The sequence below is a fragment of the Egretta garzetta genome, unplaced genomic scaffold, assembly GCF_000687185.1.
Source record: "Egretta garzetta isolate BGI_Z169 unplaced genomic scaffold, ASM68718v1 scaffold194, whole genome shotgun sequence".
Lineage (NCBI taxonomy): Eukaryota > Metazoa > Chordata > Aves > Pelecaniformes > Ardeidae > Egretta > Egretta garzetta.
Genome location: NW_009259486.1, coordinates 802637 through 819847, shown reverse-complemented (window position 1 = coordinate 819847; position 17211 = coordinate 802637). Strand labels below are relative to the sequence as shown.

The following is a 17211-nucleotide window of genomic DNA, read 5'->3' as shown; positions in this document are numbered from 1 at the left end:
TAAAATGGCAGGATTAAAACTTGAATCTTCTAGGTCAGAGTATGGGGGAAAATTATCTGAGTTCAAATATATTAAAATAGAATTTTAGGACATAAGTGTTTGACGTGTATTTTTTTGCCATCTCATTTCAAGATGAAGTGCGGCTAGGCTGGTTCTTTGTGATACAATTCTGAGGTCTTTATCTTCACCAGTCAGGATAATGCTTTAAAAGAATATTCGATCAGGCGTTTTCAAACATGCTTTGGCTTCCAGTTATAGCCGTGATCAGATGGCAGTAAGAATTTGTTTCTTTTTTAACCCCTTGTCATTACAAATCATATTAGTAAACATGCTTTTGTTCAGTGTGCAACAGCAGCAAATAAAAAGCTTGTGTGAAGATAACGGATAACTCCAGTACAGAGCTCTTGTTTGTCAAATCCAGCAGTACTAAAATCAGGGAGCATCTGTAAGAGTGAGGTGTATAATAGCAAAAGAGTATCTTTACAGAGGAGTAGTTAGCTTCTGGGATTTGTTGTCACAGGAGTTTTTCTGGGTAGTGTCAAGAGATTCAAAAAGATGAAACACATTCATGGACAGGAACATTAACACCTGCTAGGAATACCTGTTTTAGCATCCTTAACACAATGATTGGTGGGTGGTGGTGAAGTACAAGGAAGATGAGCCCCAAAGTGAGCAGGTTCACATTTTCTCCCTAAAAATCTTTTGCTGCTGTTGGAGATTAAATACTGGGCAAAATGGATCAAGGATCTCTTTTCGTACAGCCCTAGTTTTGCCCCAACTTTCTCCAAATTAAATTTTCCATTTTTTCCTCATTTTTTTTCTTATAATGAACTAGCATTAGACTATCTTCAGCTACTAAACAGGTGCACACATGCCTCTGCATCACTCACTTTGCCCATGCACCTGATCTTGCTTGCCGTCTCTGTGCACCTTTGGGAACTCAGACGCTGAGGTAGAACCTGACAGCGGAGAAGAGTTCATTATGGTAGAGGTGGAACTTACTGTTGTACTCTGCTCTCTCCAGTCCAGGATACAGAGTTTTTCCCCCTAGGATATTTTTTGAGCACCCTTAGATGTTTCCACTGGAAGAAGAAAAAGTTGATAGTTGATCTGAATCGTTTTAAGCCAATGTTTCTAAAATCCCATTACCAGTTACAGCCTGAAGTCAAACACATGGATTATAGATATTTTAGATATGCAACTTAAATGTCTTCGCTCAAAAATTCACTGAGGAATAAGCATGTAAGTTTGAGGGGACCATTTCTTTGTTTGAGGGAAAAAATGGAATGGAAACTATAACCTATATATTTTTTTATCACAAAATGATCATTCTTACACGTATCAGCAGGTCTGGCCCTAATTTGATAAAGCAAAATTTAACTGAAAGTTGACATTTGCATGTATTTGAAAGTGATGGGAGTTTTAGAAGCTCATAAGTACAGAAAAACAAAAGCACCTTTTAACACTCCTACATTTCTTTCATGTATTAGAGAAGCTTGCAGATAGTTTTCTGTTGAAATCATCCAGACTCTACAGATGGTGGGGACTTCTGGGCATTGGTGCCTTTTAGCTGTGGAAACTGCCAGGCAAGAGCTCTGTGTCTTCTACTATTCCCCTCATATATGGGAAAACTCAAGAAGGGGTTAGGGGTTGTGTCATTCAGCAAGTTGGCTGCTGGCAAAAATAGAAGCCCTTATCTGGTTGGTCACTCTGATTTAAAGGCTATATTTAAACTTTACAAGAGCAGGAACAGGACTTTGATGATTTCCCAGAAGGAAGTACTATTGCTGATAGTTGTTTGTTGTACAAATGCTTATGCTAGCAGTAAGGCATGAGAAAATAGCAGTTTCCTTCCTCATTTTTTTTCCTGCAGAATTACTGATTTGAATACTTTATAGTATACACCTAAATTTTGACTGACATCTGGTGATGTAAATGCCATTTGATGAGCATACCTAATTTTGCTTATTTGTCTTTGCTATTCAGTAAGTTACTGTATTTTATTTACTGCATATATTGCAGGGTGTCGCTGCCTCATTAATGAGGTTTGGTGGCAATCAGTTGGAGCTGACTCAATCTCAAACTTCACCTGATGTTTGGGGAGGAAATCTTAACAGGATTAACCACTAAATAATTCTTTGCTTTTTCCACCAGAGGGCAGATAAAGCTTGCAGATTTTGGGCTTGCTCGGCTGTACAACTCTGAAGAAAGGTAAGATATAATTATACTGTGAAAAAGCATTCAGAAATTTAATCTTTTTGCATAACTCTGAGGGCCAGAAAAGAAGACTTTTCATTAGAGGAGATGTTATTGTACTTCAATACAAGTAATTACTTAGGAAATGGAAAGAAGTGCATGTTGTCTTACACTGCATAAAACCACAAAACTCTCTTTGTGCAAGTGTATTACTTTTCCAGGTGTTTTGGATAAATAACTGTAGAGAGTGGCCATATATTGACTGGAAATGTAAGAGTTGCAGTCCCAAGTAGGTTGCATCAATATGTAGGTTTTTACTGTTAGTTTCTGGTCCTGTTAACCTAAAGCGTATTCTTTCTGTTGGTACACCTAGGAATAGTTTATTTAGGGAAAGCGAAATTTTTTTTGCTGACACAAATTAGTATACAGTTTCTTTTCAAAAAGCATTACTTTTGTGTAAGATCTAACCTTATATTTGAAGAGGTTCATTGTATTCTTTAGGCAGTCAGTGCTGTTTAATCTGCTGGAAACAGAGATACAAGTTTAAATAAAAGTTACTCTGAAACTTCTTGTGACTTGTGCTTCTGTTGTTCTTGGCTTCATTATGCTTATACTCCAGGAAACAGGTGCACAGTTTTTATGATTAAGAACATCAGTATTTATATTGCAATGTCATGTGTTTGTCATGTGGAACTGGATTTTCAAAACTCAGGCTGAATGTTCATTACGATAGTATGTACGTTGGGTGGTTGGAAACAGAGAATATTAGCTACCTGAACTTACTTTGATTTCTGCATGCCTACTTTGGGAAATAATAATCATAATGTTAGGTTTATGAGTATCTTGTTTTCTCACAGAGCTCTGAGCTTGTGTTGAACCTGATAGCATTAGTTTCACTGTCTTCTGAGCTGTTATTTCAAGAACGTATGCTTATGTACAGTTCTGAAAACTGTTGAGTATAGTAGCAGGGTAAGATAATCTTAAGCAGCTGCTGGATAATTAATTTTTGGTTTGGATGTACTTATAATAAAAAGGGATTGATGCCGTCCTACCTTCTTATTTTAACATGCACCAAACTGACCTAGTTTGTTTTTTATCTGATTTACCTTTTTTTTATGTCTGTTTTTAAATTAATGTAAATTTTGCTTGTAAAACTGTTCATTAAGAATTGAACAATTGAAAGTTCAGTGTCTTTATAGTGCAAATAACAGATTTTACTATACATGAAATAGCAACATTATTATGCCATTATACATAAACAAAACCAAGATTAAAATGTAATTATGCCAGCTAATAGAATTGCCAGTTGAACTTGGGAGGATAATTAGAATCTCATTAGTAGATTTTTGAGAATTCTTTTGTCATTCATTTTCCTTCTGAGTGGCTTCTGACCTGTGGTAACAGACGTAATTAATGTATACTAACAAGTGTATAATAGCTGCTGCTTTAAATTAATGTATTTTACATTTGTTTTACTGTTGTCTAGAATTCTATACTTCTCAAAAGGGTACAGGATTTAGTCAGAGCATAATGGGGAGGAAATAAAAAATTAATTTTAAGTAAATTCCCATCGGTTGTTGTAGTTGTGCTCTTTTAAATGTGACTCTGGTGGATTGAATATGTTTGGAGTAGGAGATACAACAGATTGTGTAAGAAAACATCTGTTCAAATAAAAAGCACCGTATACTGATATATATGAGTGGTGTATCTGTAGAGAAAGTCCATACCATGTAAACATTTCATAGAGGAATGCTTGCTTCAGAGATAAAAATGATAAATGATGGGATTGTTTCCAAAAACATACTACATTTTAAAAATGAATTGGGGAGTTTCTTAATGAAAAAAGACTTGGGTCATTTTGCAGAAATGATGCCTGTACCACTAAGTATGTTGTAAGAGCTTGTTAGACTTTATGCTACAGTTGTTCGAACTCCACACTTAATGTTACTCTGCTTTCTATTTGGAATTGCCTAGTGTTGGTAAGAGTGAATTATTAAAACTGAAAGAATTCTGGGGTCCCTTTTAAGACACCTCGGTTGAAACAAAACCAAAATCTGACATCTGTTTTCTGCCTTCCATTCTGAACTATTGATGCTGTCCACAAAAAAAATGTGTGTCTAAGATAGTGGAAATCCTTGCCTTAGTGTGAGGGTGGAAAGGATTATTCCCAGTGACCAAAACTTCCGGTTAGAACTGTAGAGAATTAAAAATGTTGTGAAATGTAGGAAGATACTGGAAGCGTTCCAGGCTTTGGAATCAAAATCGTTGAAGGATGTAGTTCAAGAAAAAGGCTTTTTCTCTTTTGCTCTTACTTACAGAGGGGAAAGTGACTTTTTTCCTTCTTTTCAAAATGCTTGTAGAGGTACTATATTCAGTATGCTAACAATCAATGGTTGCCCAGAAGTTACTGGTTTTATCCAAGCAGGTCCTTCTCCTGGAATGACTAGCAATGTAATAAATACACAGTATTGCTATCTGAATAATAATTGGGATGCAGGATTCACATAGCACCGGGATGGCTGTGTGTTTATTATTTGTATTTTTATATATGTCCTTTGATAAGCTTGGTCAGACGGTTGTGTTTGTTTTTGTGCAGTTGCAGCTTTGCAGGACTAAAATTAGGGAAAGGGAGTGGAAGATTGCACTGTTCTTAAACAGCATCACAGAAGTAAAGTCTTCAACGTATCACTTTTTCGGAAATGAGATCGTAGTAAAATGATAGTCCTCTCTTTTTCCTCCCCCCAACAGCCGACCATATACCAACAAAGTTATTACATTATGGTATCGGCCTCCTGAACTTCTGCTCGGAGAAGAAAGATACACACCAGCTATCGATGTCTGGAGCTGTGGGTAAGAGTTTGGTATAGAAGTGTAGCAAGCATAAAAACAAGCCAAAAATAAGTCTTAAATGTTTCTATCAATCTATATTGAAAGCTATAATGATGGAATTGTGCAAAACTGTTTTACAGCTGCATCTTGGGTGAACTTTTTACAAAAAAGCCAATATTTCAAGCAAATCAAGAACTTGCTCAACTGGAACTTATAAGGTAACTTGCAAGCACTACTGCATAGTAGGTGCCTCATAAACTGTCAGGTTTCTTTTGTTAGTGTTAAAATCGGAGATCATGCACTGTGAACATTTACAAGTACTCAGTTATTGCCCTGAGTGAGATTTTAGAGGTTTTGAGGGGCATGTAAAGCAAGTGACTGTTGCTCAGACATGGAGAAGGGGTTTTTGTGAGTATTCTGTGGTCCTAGAAGTGTACAGTTGAATAGTTAAGAGTTTTTTTTGTAGAGCAGCTGGAGTTGCCTATTACTGAAGTTTAAAGAGAGAGTAGTCAAAATGCCTGTTATTTTTTAAGATGATGTTACAACTTCCTTGTGGAAAATCAAAACGAAAACATGGACAATAATGAGGACAAGTGGGATTTGGGAGGAGTAGGCAGTTGGCATGCTACTGCCCTTGAGTTCTTGTTTCAAGCCTTCCACATACACACCTGGGCTTTATTATTTTTGTGGGAATATTTCTGTTCCCTTACAAACTGCCAGATGCTTTATGGAGGTAAAAACTCTGTTTCTTTCTTTAACTCAATAAATCATAGAATGATATGTATATAACTCAGTGGAACCAGAGCATCTTTTTTTTTCCCTTTATTCAGCAAGCAAAAATTGCTCTTGATTCTGATATCATAATTGACCTCGTAAGTGAGGAGAGGTCCTCTTCCTAGAAACAAGGGGAAAAGAGGGTGAGTCCTACAGAACTTATAGAACCTGAACAGTAAACGGTCAACATTATTTTAAAAATTAAGATAATGAAAAATATTATGAGGTTATATATTGAGATGTTTTTCAAAACAGATTAAACAGTAGCATGTTTCTGTGTGATGTGTTATTAGCTGGCCTGGAAAAATGAAGTTTTTAGGAGATGCAAAGTGTATCAGTGGTCATTCTTGGCGTAAGGAGAACTAAACTCGTGAGTTGGTAAATTTTTGCTTTTGAGCACTAGATGGCATTGAAGCACATCACAGTGCAGTCATTTGAAGTTTTTTCTCTTTGTATCGTAATTCTGGTACAGCAAACTAAAATTTTGTGATTTCCTTCTGCTGGGAGCTCCTGTTTGTAGCTCGTTTTTCCTCTTCACTGATGCTATGCATTTTTGGCTGTTTAAATGTAATATATCATTTTTGTCACCATCTCTACCACCATCATATTACAGTCAACAATTCTACATTTATTCTTTCTAACTTTAATGTTCAGAGATAGAGCTGAAGGAAATTCTGGTAGGAAAAGATAGATTTATTATTCTTTTCCCTCCTGAAAGTTACATACCCCAACCAGTGTAAAGTCAGATTGGTTTGCATAGCATTCGGGGCATAACTAATAGATCATTAGGTCACTTACACTAACCATTTAAATCTAATAAATGGGAGGGGTGAGCTAGGGAAATGTATTTGCAAAATGTCCTTTTATGACTGCCTGCATCAGAGTTTGAAACCTTGCATGTACAGTAAAATGCCTCTTTAGTTCTTCTGCTCAGAAGCATGGTGTTGGTCAACCTGTGCTTAGCCATCCTTGGTTGGATAAAATGGGTGGGGATGGAGGGGGAGGAATAAGACTACAGGCAACTCCATTTGTGGAGATAGATGAAGCTTGAGACGTAAAGCTCATAACAAGTAAAAAATGTACAGGTTGTCTAGTGGTCAGATCTTGCTTCTGCCCTTAGGCCTTAATGAGTCGTCGTCGTCCCCCCCTTATGTCTTCAGTAACAACTAAATTCTCAGTAAAAAGTGGTTTTTCAGATATTTTGTGTATCTGTCTTCACTGGCATTGGGAGCTAAGGACATAAAAGTTAATTAGCACTCTAAACCTGGGCTATCCAGTTCTCCAGGTCAAACACCTGGAGTGCTGTCCAGACATAGTTGGTTAAGTTCTTCTGTGGATGATGCCTGGGGGTGGGGTGAGGCAGAAGCAGTGGACTTCTAAAGTAAGTTTAGTCTGTGCAGGGTGTTTGTCTTTTGTAGACAGTTCGTCATTATTTAATGGTGTTGGGCACTGGACAGTAGAGAAATTTTAGCTAAAAGAACCTGAACATTAAAATTAAAAATTATTTTTGTGTTCACTGTACATGCAAGAATAACATGACAGCTGTGCTCACTTGTGGTTTTGGATCTCATACCCTTTTTTTCCCTTCTTTTTGGTACAGCCGAATTTGTGGGAGTCCTTGTCCAGCAGTGTGGCCTGATGTTATAAAATTAGCTTATTTCAACACAATGAAACCAAAGAAGCAGTATCGTCGAAAACTGAGAGAAGAGTTTGCTTTGTAAGCATGAAGAATTAGTTTAGTCAACTGTAATAGCATTAAGTTATCCTGGAGACTTTATGAACTTCACTATTTTCTGGAGAATGAACATAGATTAGGTGTAAAGAAAAAGAGCTTTAGGTTCTTATCCTTCCCATGATACCCACAGAGCTTGTATTAACCCTTATTTAATAAGACCTTCAAGAAGAGGGGAGAAGGCCCTAAAATTTTAGCCACCTGTCAGCTTTCACCTAAGGAAACATTTGTTTGCCATGATTGGTACACCTGCTTGTTGTCCCTGTCCAAAAAAACAGCTCAGAGTACTTAATTGTTTTTTATTAGGACAACTGGCTACAGCTAAGTATGTAGTCTGGTTAACATGACAGTCTTCTGGGTCATAAATTCATTCAACACAGAGGAGTTATCTGAACTGTGTATTCTAAATTACTACCATTGGACTAGTTTTGTGCAAGTATCACATGTGAAAGTTATGGAAAACAGCTGTAAGCTTATTTTAAAGGTTTGTTCCCCTCCTTCAGTTAGCGTGGGTTTCAGAAGAAATGTATTGTCCTGTTCGTACTAATGAGACTTACATCTTTAAAGCAATAGAATTATTGTCCATGGACCAATCAAAACTGCAGCTCCCTGGGTGCTAAATTCCAAAGTGTAAAGTAACAATATAGTTTTGGCTGAAAAAGGTGGGTTGCTGTTTTTTGTAAGGACAATGTTTTAACCAATTACACCACGCAAAGCAAAGAAAGCTTTGGTTTTAGGCTTGCATAGGTAATAGAAGGTGAAGTTTATCTCTGCCTCTTACTACCAAGCTCAAGTTGTGAGTGGGTTTTGTTAGGGTGTAAGTTATCTGAGGACTTAATGATCAGTTGTTTTGGAAGGGATGTGTGCATAAAAATTTTGCACAGAAGTGTGTGATTCAAAATAAAAATGTGATGCTCTTCTCCATTTTGCTCTTTTGTAGCATCCCACCGGCTGCATTAGATTTATTCGATTACATGCTTGCTCTGGATCCAAGCAAGCGCTGCACGGCTGAACAAGCTCTTCAGTGTGAGTTTCTGCGAGATGTGGAACCATCTAAAATGCCTCCTCCAGAGTAAGTGATTTCCTTTGGCAGTGGTCCTTACCTCTATGAAATGTGAACATGCACTGATTTCATTAAACTCATTGTGTTTCAGTTAAAGTAGATGGTGGCAGAACAAAAATGTTGATAGATACAGTTGTTTAATGGTGATTCTGCACTAAAATGGTTGTGCAGCTCAGTGACTCTTACACCGTGATAGCAGTGGTTGTGAGGATCTCAGAACTGTTTCATTTGTTACTGAATTGTATATAGTTACTGAGTTAGTACCTTTTAAAAAATACTCTTACACGAATGTTTCTAATGTTGAAAAACTGTCATTTCCCTTCTATCTCTGTTTATCAGTGTCTACTTTTTTCAAGGGTTTGAGGTCCTCCATGAATCTGAATTGCCTTCTTTGATGGTAGAATGACACTGGGTATAGAATTCTGCAAAGGTACCCGAGAGTTAAAGTGAAATACCATAAATTGTTTCCTATGCCAGATGAGATTCTTGGTTTTACAGTCAGGAGAAGTGAAATACTTTGTGCAAGTTTTTTCCTGTCGGTTTCTCTGAGAGGAAATGTATTGCAGTGTCCAGCAGGGTTTTTGCAGTGACTTAATTGTTATTTTAATCAGTACAAATCTCATTGGAACAGGCCCCAAGGAGAACAATGAAAAGCTATTACAGAACCTGCAGGTTTCATTCTTTCCTCAAGATAGCTGTCAGAACATAGAACATTTAATATTGTTTGAGTAAATTGTACCTCCAAGGCAGCCTGTGCTGACTTCTTTTTAATTAGTTACCAACTGGGAAAAATGTTTGAGTTTTATCTAAGAATTTTATTAGAAATCTTTTGAGACTTACCTGTTACATACACACAGTTGTTCCTAATGCTCCCAATACATGAGGCTAAGGGGTTTCATTGCCTGAATATGGCTATATGTAACACTGTCTGAATATCAGTAATCAGCAAGCAACCTTAGGCTATTCACTAAAATCTCAGAACCACTTGTACAGCGTGTTGCTTATATGCTTTTTAAAGTAAGTGAATGGGAGGAATTTTTTTTTTTTTTCAGGGGCTTGGTAGTGCATGCATTCTAGAAGCTGATACATGGAAATTCAAAACAAACTAGTTGTTGGTGTCCTTACAAAAATTAAGAGGAACCACACTCACTTCTGACAGAGCACTCACAGGAAAGTGTTGACTGTTCTCTTGAAAGACTAAAATTCTGCTTTGGGAAGAAACAGCTGTTCATTCGAAGAAAGTGACAGTGCTGATTGCAAGGACTGTAGGATACTTCTCACAATGAGTTCTTGCTTGTTTCCAGTTGTTTTTGCCTAAATACTTGGCGGGTCTTTGACCTGGTATGTGGAGGGAGAGAACAGAGAAAGCAGTTGCCTTTCCAGTGGCTCTTGTCATCTGTCACCTAATGTTTCCATGTTCCTGGGTGAGGGAACTGCTCAGACAGTTATTAATATGTAATAGGAAAACAGAAGGTGCTATTTTTACTGCCTATCGCAGTATTTCCATCATCTGTGGGATGGGTCTCTGTGTTCCTCAGGAAATCAGAACTGGGATGCCTGCAGGGAATGGTAATGGAAGGACAGAACTGGTGTGGCAGATTACTTCCTTAGGAGACTTTTGACTCTGCTTTTATCTGGCTTAAAGGACTGGGATATCCCTTGTTCTTCCTGGTATCCTAACTTTGCTAGTGCCAAGTGCTATTTATTCCTGCAACTTTTTTTTTCTTTTTTTCCTACTTTCTTGATTGTTTGTGCTCTGTAGCCATGTCTGTTGCTGTGGACAAATACTTGAACTCGTGAGGCAGTAGTAATTCTACAAGTGGACAAAAGGAATTGGTCACCCTGACCCTGAAAAAATCTCTTCCATATTGATAACTCCCTTATCTGTTAGTCTGCAAATTGTGTTTTATAGGAAGTGTGCAGCATTGATTTTGAAGTCTTGAATTACACAAATAATTAGGCTTTTCATCAGTATGAATGCAAGAAAGTAACATTGATTCTCATTTTAAGATACATGTTCCCCTTTTCTGCCTGAGGGTCCTGTGCTTCTGAAATAGGCAATCAATGAAGAGATTTCAGCCAGAAAAAGCAGATCTGAGATTTTGCTGTCTTTGGGTGTTTTCTGATGTATTTCCCAGTTCCAGGAGGTTCATCTTTCAAAAGTTACATTACGTATAATTCAAGCATTTATTTTACCAACATGGTTAAAAAAAAAAGTTAAAAAAAATTTCTGGGATAAAACTGATTATCTCTAATCATTCTTTGCAGCCTTCCTTTGTGGCAGGATTGCCATGAGCTGTGGAGTAAGAAACGCAGAAGACAGAAGCAGATGGGCATGACTGATGACTCAACAGCAACTAAAGTCCCTAGGAAGGATCTCTCTCTAGGCATGGATGAGAGCAGAACCAACACCCCACAAGGCATGCAAACTTCTTCCCAACTCAAAACTCAGGGCAACTCTAGTGTAGCACTTGGTCAGTAATATTTTCAGTTCTTATAATTACCTTCTACTTGGATTGCACCTCTAGAAATTTTAGATGTTATTTTCAGAGTACTGAAGTCTCCTGGATTCTTGAGGGAGGAACAGTATTGTAAGTTAAATCTTTGTTACAAAAGGTTTATCTTTCCTTTTGGAAACTAGGTGTTCCTTTTAAGTTTTACCTAATTTTTCAGTCTGGTCAGAGCAACTACCTTGCTCTGTATTTTGAGGGGATTTTATCTCTTGCTCATCTATAATTCTTCTGTAATCCCGCAAACCAGCTGCTCTAAGTTCCTCACGGTCTCCAGAGAGGAGCTTTATTGGTATTGATAAACTGATCAGAAGGCAGATTTTGGAACAATCGTAGTTTCAAATTAGACATTCCCTCAGCATGTTATGTTAGTCTTCAGCTTTCCAAGTTGTTGGGGCTGAACTAACTTGTAAAAAAACCCAACCAGACAAACAAAAAAACCAACCCACAATGCACTCTCCCTCCCCTTGCCCCAGCCTGGTATAACAAGAAGTAGCTACCTCTACAGATTGCACAGTCATTAATTCTGAAACTTAACCAAAGTATCTTGCTTGGAGACCAATTTTATGAATATAATATACAGAGTAAAGTAACGGTTTCCTGTGTGGACACCATTTGAGATACTCAGCAGTTTGGTGATAGTTCCCTCATCATATGTAGAAATATACAGAGCAGCCATACCAAATGAATACCTGATAAGTTTAATTTAGACCATTTTTGATTTTGTGCAAAATGACCATAACTCCTATGGCACTGATACAGGAGTTCAGCTGAAGAAAAACAGTAAATGCATTCACAGGGCCTGAAAAATTCCTTAATACTAACAGTCTTGAATCAACTCTTCATTTAACAACAAAGCAGAGCTCCAAATACTCTGTGCAAAGATATATAGAAAATAGTTCTTTCGATCACATTTTATTGCCATTTATTGCCTCTTGCTCCTGTTCATCCTGTTTCTCACTGTGAGCTTCTGCCACTCCGTATGTTTAGGCTAAAGTTTTGGCAGTATTTTCAAGCATGACTTTCTGTAGCCCTTAAAATTTTCTCCCCTGCAAATGAAAACTGTATAGAAGTTTAAAGAGTCCAAAGGGTAGTAGTTATTTTGTGGTTTTATAACAGGTAGCCTGATGAGAGACTACCATGTTTTAGTCATTAATGCAAACCATGCAAAATAAACTAAACATAGAGAAGGAATCATTCAGACCTATACTGCTGTTTGCCCATATGTACATAGAGAAATACATCTGGGTAGAAAAGAAGACCACTTAATTTTCAGTGGAGCTTAGACAGTTCAGCATAGAGGTGTTTTCTGTATCAAGCAAAACACTTCTGGAAGCCATAATGCACCTTAGGTAATATCATCAATAAGGTGCACTGAAGAACTCCATGTACTAACACATGCTTTAAACAAAACTGTTGCATTTGTTCCTGAGCACCCCAAAAGAAGAGGTTAAAACCACCTTGGATCAATTGCTAATGTTCTGATTAATGAATGGGACCCCTGGTTATCGTATCTTACAATTTAAAGGGAGCTATGCAGAGCTCAATAATTCTGTTCTCGTAGAAACTGCCAGATTTCCCAGAATACAGTTTGCTCTTGGAATGGACTTGAAACTAACCAAAGAGAATGGAATAGCTAGATTAGTTTCCTTGTTTGGCATTTTTCTGCTGAATTTTCTCTGAGAGGCTGAGAAGTTTGAGTGTTGAGCATACCATCCTCGGATGCTACAAAATCAACTGTTAAGCATGACATCTGAGTAAGAACCAGCAGTACAAGGCATTAGAAAAGATGGGGGGGTTTTTTTCTGTATTGGTTTTATTTTTGTATACATATATAAAATTGTTGAAGTGCCTGGATCCTGCCTGAGTAGGTTCCAAGTGCTTGTATCCTGGTGCACATCCACAAGGAGGGTTGTGGGTTTTGTAGCACTTTCCAGATGTGCTGCTCTTAGCCTTGCAGGGCAAATACTTAATATTTGTGTGACCTTTTTTTCAGGCATGACTTTGAATCTGCTGTGAATTAATATATTGGTGAATTAGCAGAATGGTAGGGATAGAAGAGGATAGAACGTGTTCATGTTGATCTGGGTTAAAAAAATTCAGGGCTCTGCCAGCACAGTCACACACGCTCATTTTTAAATTTTTAGCAACTTTGTTCTCTAAGTCATCTTCTCATAGGGCATGTTGAAATCCATGCTGCTTCACTTCGCCTTTCAAAATAAACTACCACAATGGGTGTTTGAAACTAAGAAACTACTTTGATATCCTGACTTCGTTATTCATATTCCCCTGCATTATCATAATCTCCTCTTATTTGTGGCAAACTCCATTTCACTGAAGAAATTGTATATCTTCACAAACCTGCATTTTCCTGCAACTCAGTGATTGAGTTCCTGTCCCTCAAACTCAGCACTTGCTTTTGCATTTTATCGCTAGCTTCTGGGTCACCTAGAGCCTGGTCACTTGAGCAGGTGTTAGAATCCAGATGCTGAATTACAATGGGCCAGAATATGACTGGAAATTCGTTTTGCAGATGGCCACTTTTTAACAGAGGGATGTGATATGTCAAAGATAGGGAATTTTGCAGGGACTGGAGATCTTACAGCTGCCTGAAGCAGGTGGCCTTAAGCCCCAGCTTAGTGGTATTGTGGAAAATTGAGCTCCAGCTTGATGTTTCTCATCTGTCCGAGTGCGTGTGTGCACCCCTTGGAAGTCACTTTCTTTATATTGGATCTTACTATTCCATTTCCTATAGATACTCCCCCGAAGGCAGTTAATATGTAAAAGCATTTCATTTCTATGTTGTCCAAACCCATGCTTTGCCAGTTGTGTCAGCCATGCTAGATTAGTTTTACTTTTGAGTTTCTGAAATATGCCAGTTCTAAATAATACTTAAAACCACCTTTTTTGTCTTTAGCAAAAACAAGCACTGGACAACAGTTAAACCAGAATGAAGTGGCAATCCTGCTAAACCTGCTACAGTCTAAAACAAGTGTTAGTTTGGCACAGTTTGCCCAAGTGTTGAATATTAAGGTTAACCCAGAGACTCAGCAGCAACTAAATAAAATAAATCTTCCTGCTGGAATTTTGTCAGCAGGTGAAAAACAGTCAGAACAGCAGCAGCAGCCGCCGCCGCCTCCACCACCACCGCCGGAACAGGAGCCTCTAAAACAGCCGGCCGTCACGCAGCCTCCTGTACCACCTGCTCAGCTGAGTCAGCCTAAAGTTGAGACTGACGCTGCCCAGGCAGCTGTACAGAGTGCATTTGCTGTTCTGTTGTCTCAGTTAATAAAGGCTCAGCAAACAAAACAAAAAGATTTTGTGTTGGAGGAGAAGGAAAACGGATCAGGAAATGAAATGTCGTTACAACTCAGGCAGCCTCCAGAGCCCACCACTCCTGTGTCTGTCAGCCGGGACGACGTGGAATCTCCAGCTCCCGGCTACCCCCATCTGATCAAGTCATTATACACGTCTGCAGGTACTGAAGGTCTTTATTGCTAACCGGCAGATACCTTGAGCAGTGGGGATGTAAGAGTTTGGGGATAAAGAGTTAACTTGTTAACCATATGCGCCTGTGTGCGTGTAGGAGAGATGATTAAATTGATTTTGTTGCATTTTACATCTGGATCATAGAATTTGTGTCTCACTGTAACAGGTGCCATGCAGACAGAGCAAAAGATGATCCCTACTCTAAGAGGTACACAAGTGCCGGTTGTAATTCTGATGAAACAGCTACATTGGTCATTATTCTGGGGGTTTGGGGTTTTTTCAGTGGTGTTTGTGGTGGAGAAGACAGTCTTCTCTAGCAAATTCATAGATGGAATTTGCCCGTTTTGTGTTTAGGTAAAGCCTATTTTGGGGAGAGGGTATTTTATTTTTGTTTTTAATGCTGACTAGAGCAATTTCTTAGTGTCAAATTCTGTAAGTGGTTACCCAACTGTCACTGACACACATGGTTGAAGGTTTCCACTGAGGTACAGCAGTGGCTTCCTTAGTCTTCTCAAAGTTTAGAGCTCTATTGTTGATCTTTTTGGATTGCTATTTCAGTTTTATTATATGGTGGTTTATGTATTGCTCTATGGTGTTTGCAGCTGTTGAAAGAAGTACTCTGAAGTGGTTTGGGGGGTGTTTCTTGAGGGTTTTTTGGGTGGTGTTTTTGTTGTTCATGTTTTTTAACCTTAAGTTTTGCTGTTCCTTGATAGGGTGGCCTTTTGTCCCTCAGGACTTTTATCCCTGTTTGCAAATCTTTTCTTACCCCTCTTTGAATTTTCTAGTGTTTAAGTGTTCCTTGAGTATTGTTTGCTTTGATTTTTTTTTGTTGTTGTTGTTGTGATCTTTTTTTTTGGTTTAGTAATTTTTTAAAGGAACTTGTACCATTTTTTTTTAACTGCTTGTCTGGTAATCTTACTTTGAGGAGAAACATGCATCACCCTCCTGAGGCAAATGAGCTGTTGTCTTCTCCAAAATAATCTGTTCAACTACCAATAAATTTAACTAATAAGTTAATGAGAATTGAAGTAACAAACCTCTGTATTGTTCCAGGAAAAAGTCCTTTCCTTTCTGGTATTGTTACTGTATATTTTTATTCCAAAGCTTTTCTTTTTCATCTGCTTAGGTCAAGAGGATTTGGTTAGGCAGTCCGAGATGAGGCTTCTCAACCGAACACCCGAACAAGAACGCCCTCGGATCTTGCCTCCGGACCAGCGTCCCCCAGAGCCACCGGAGCCTCCGCCTCTCACTGATGAAGACCTTGATTATCGGACAGAGAACCAGCATTTGCCTATAACTAACTCTTCAGGAACAGACCCTCACGCAGGAGTGAAAGCAGCTCTTCTGCAGCTGCTTGCTCAGCATCAAGCTCAGGCGACAACAGAGGAGCCGGTACAAACAAGCGTGGATTATCAGGCTAGAGAATCCTACGTAACAGGCCCAGACTACAAGGATAACTTTGGATCATCTTCCTTCTCATCTGCCCATTATGGCAGTAGCGATGGAATAGGAAGCGGATCATCAGGAGCATTAGAAAGGAGGAGCTTCCTTGGAAATTCAGATATTCAGTCTTTGGATAACTACAGTACTGCTTCATCTCACTCTGGCGGTGCCCCTCCTCCGTCGGCCTTTTCAGAATCCTTTCCCAGCTCAGTAACTGGTTATGGAGACATTTACCTCAACACTGGCCCCATGCTATTTAGTGGAGATAAAGACCATAGGTTTGAATACAGCCACGGCCCAATCCCGGTTCTGGGAAGCAGCAGTGATGCTTCCGCAGGGCCAGAGAGTACGCACTCTTTGCCCACAAAGATGCACAACTATAGCTACGGAAGTAACTTACAGGAAAATCCCGGTGGCATCAGCCACATGCATGGACAGACTTGGACTTCTCCGGCCCAAGGACCCGGCTATTCCCAAGGATACAGGGGACACATTAGCACATCTGCAGTGAGAGGGCGAGGCAGAGGATTACCATATTGAGTATCTGTTTTTCCTCAGGCACATCATTTTTATCTGGAAAAACTTTTTTTTTTTTTTTCCCTAGCTGCAGTTTAAAGCAGCAATTCAACAGACTTGAATAATGTTAATTCAACAGCTTTATTTTTATGTGGAAAAGGGTCTTGCATACAGTAGGAAAAATTAAAAATGCTTAAAACTCATGCTGTCTGAAAACTAGATAAATTGATTGTACATGTTCACAAACTAGTTCTGAATTTTATTTTGTATTTTGGCAGTTTTAAGTGGATGCTAAATTTAGGGACATCAGCTTTTTATGGCACTCTTTCAGATCTTCTGAACTATGCACATTTGTGCTTTTTTTGTAAGTTTGGACCAACTTTTATGTAAAAAAAAAAAATTTTACAACAATCAAAGCAGGGCACTGATTTATTTGGTATTTTTCTTTTTACAGAACTACCTTTAGTCAAAGGTCACTGTCAGTCTTTGCACTGCTTTCAGTGTTATTGTGGAAGGTGTACTTTGTGCTCATTTCAGATAATAAAACACAACCTTTCTCTTGATGCAAAATTTTATAAATATTTGGTCAATGTTATTTTTTTTTCTTTCAAGAAAAAAAAAAAAAAATGGCGGAATTTTTATAAAAAATTTGTTCAATG

General features: G+C 38.4%; 1 protein-coding gene across 1 annotated transcript in view; it reads left to right on the top strand.

Annotated features, from left to right (window-relative positions):
* CDK13 (cyclin dependent kinase 13) overlaps nucleotides 1–17173 on the top strand; it is a gene marked incomplete at its 5' end in the record, with an annotated part of 33294 nt that extends 16121 nt beyond the window's left edge. Inside the window, 9 exons of the mRNA XM_035892773.1 lie at nucleotides 2155–2211; nucleotides 4945–5046; nucleotides 5166–5243; nucleotides 7400–7516; nucleotides 8472–8603; nucleotides 10863–11068; nucleotides 14022–14582; nucleotides 14760–14801; nucleotides 15720–17173. Coding sequence (XP_035748666.1) covers nucleotides 2155–2211; nucleotides 4945–5046; nucleotides 5166–5243; nucleotides 7400–7516; nucleotides 8472–8603; nucleotides 10863–11068; nucleotides 14022–14582; nucleotides 14760–14801; nucleotides 15720–16576 — 2152 coding nt within the window. The remainder of the gene's footprint in view (nucleotides 1–2154; nucleotides 2212–4944; nucleotides 5047–5165; nucleotides 5244–7399; nucleotides 7517–8471; nucleotides 8604–10862; nucleotides 11069–14021; nucleotides 14583–14759; nucleotides 14802–15719) is intronic.
* Between the last annotated feature and the right edge of the window lie 38 nt (nucleotides 17174–17211).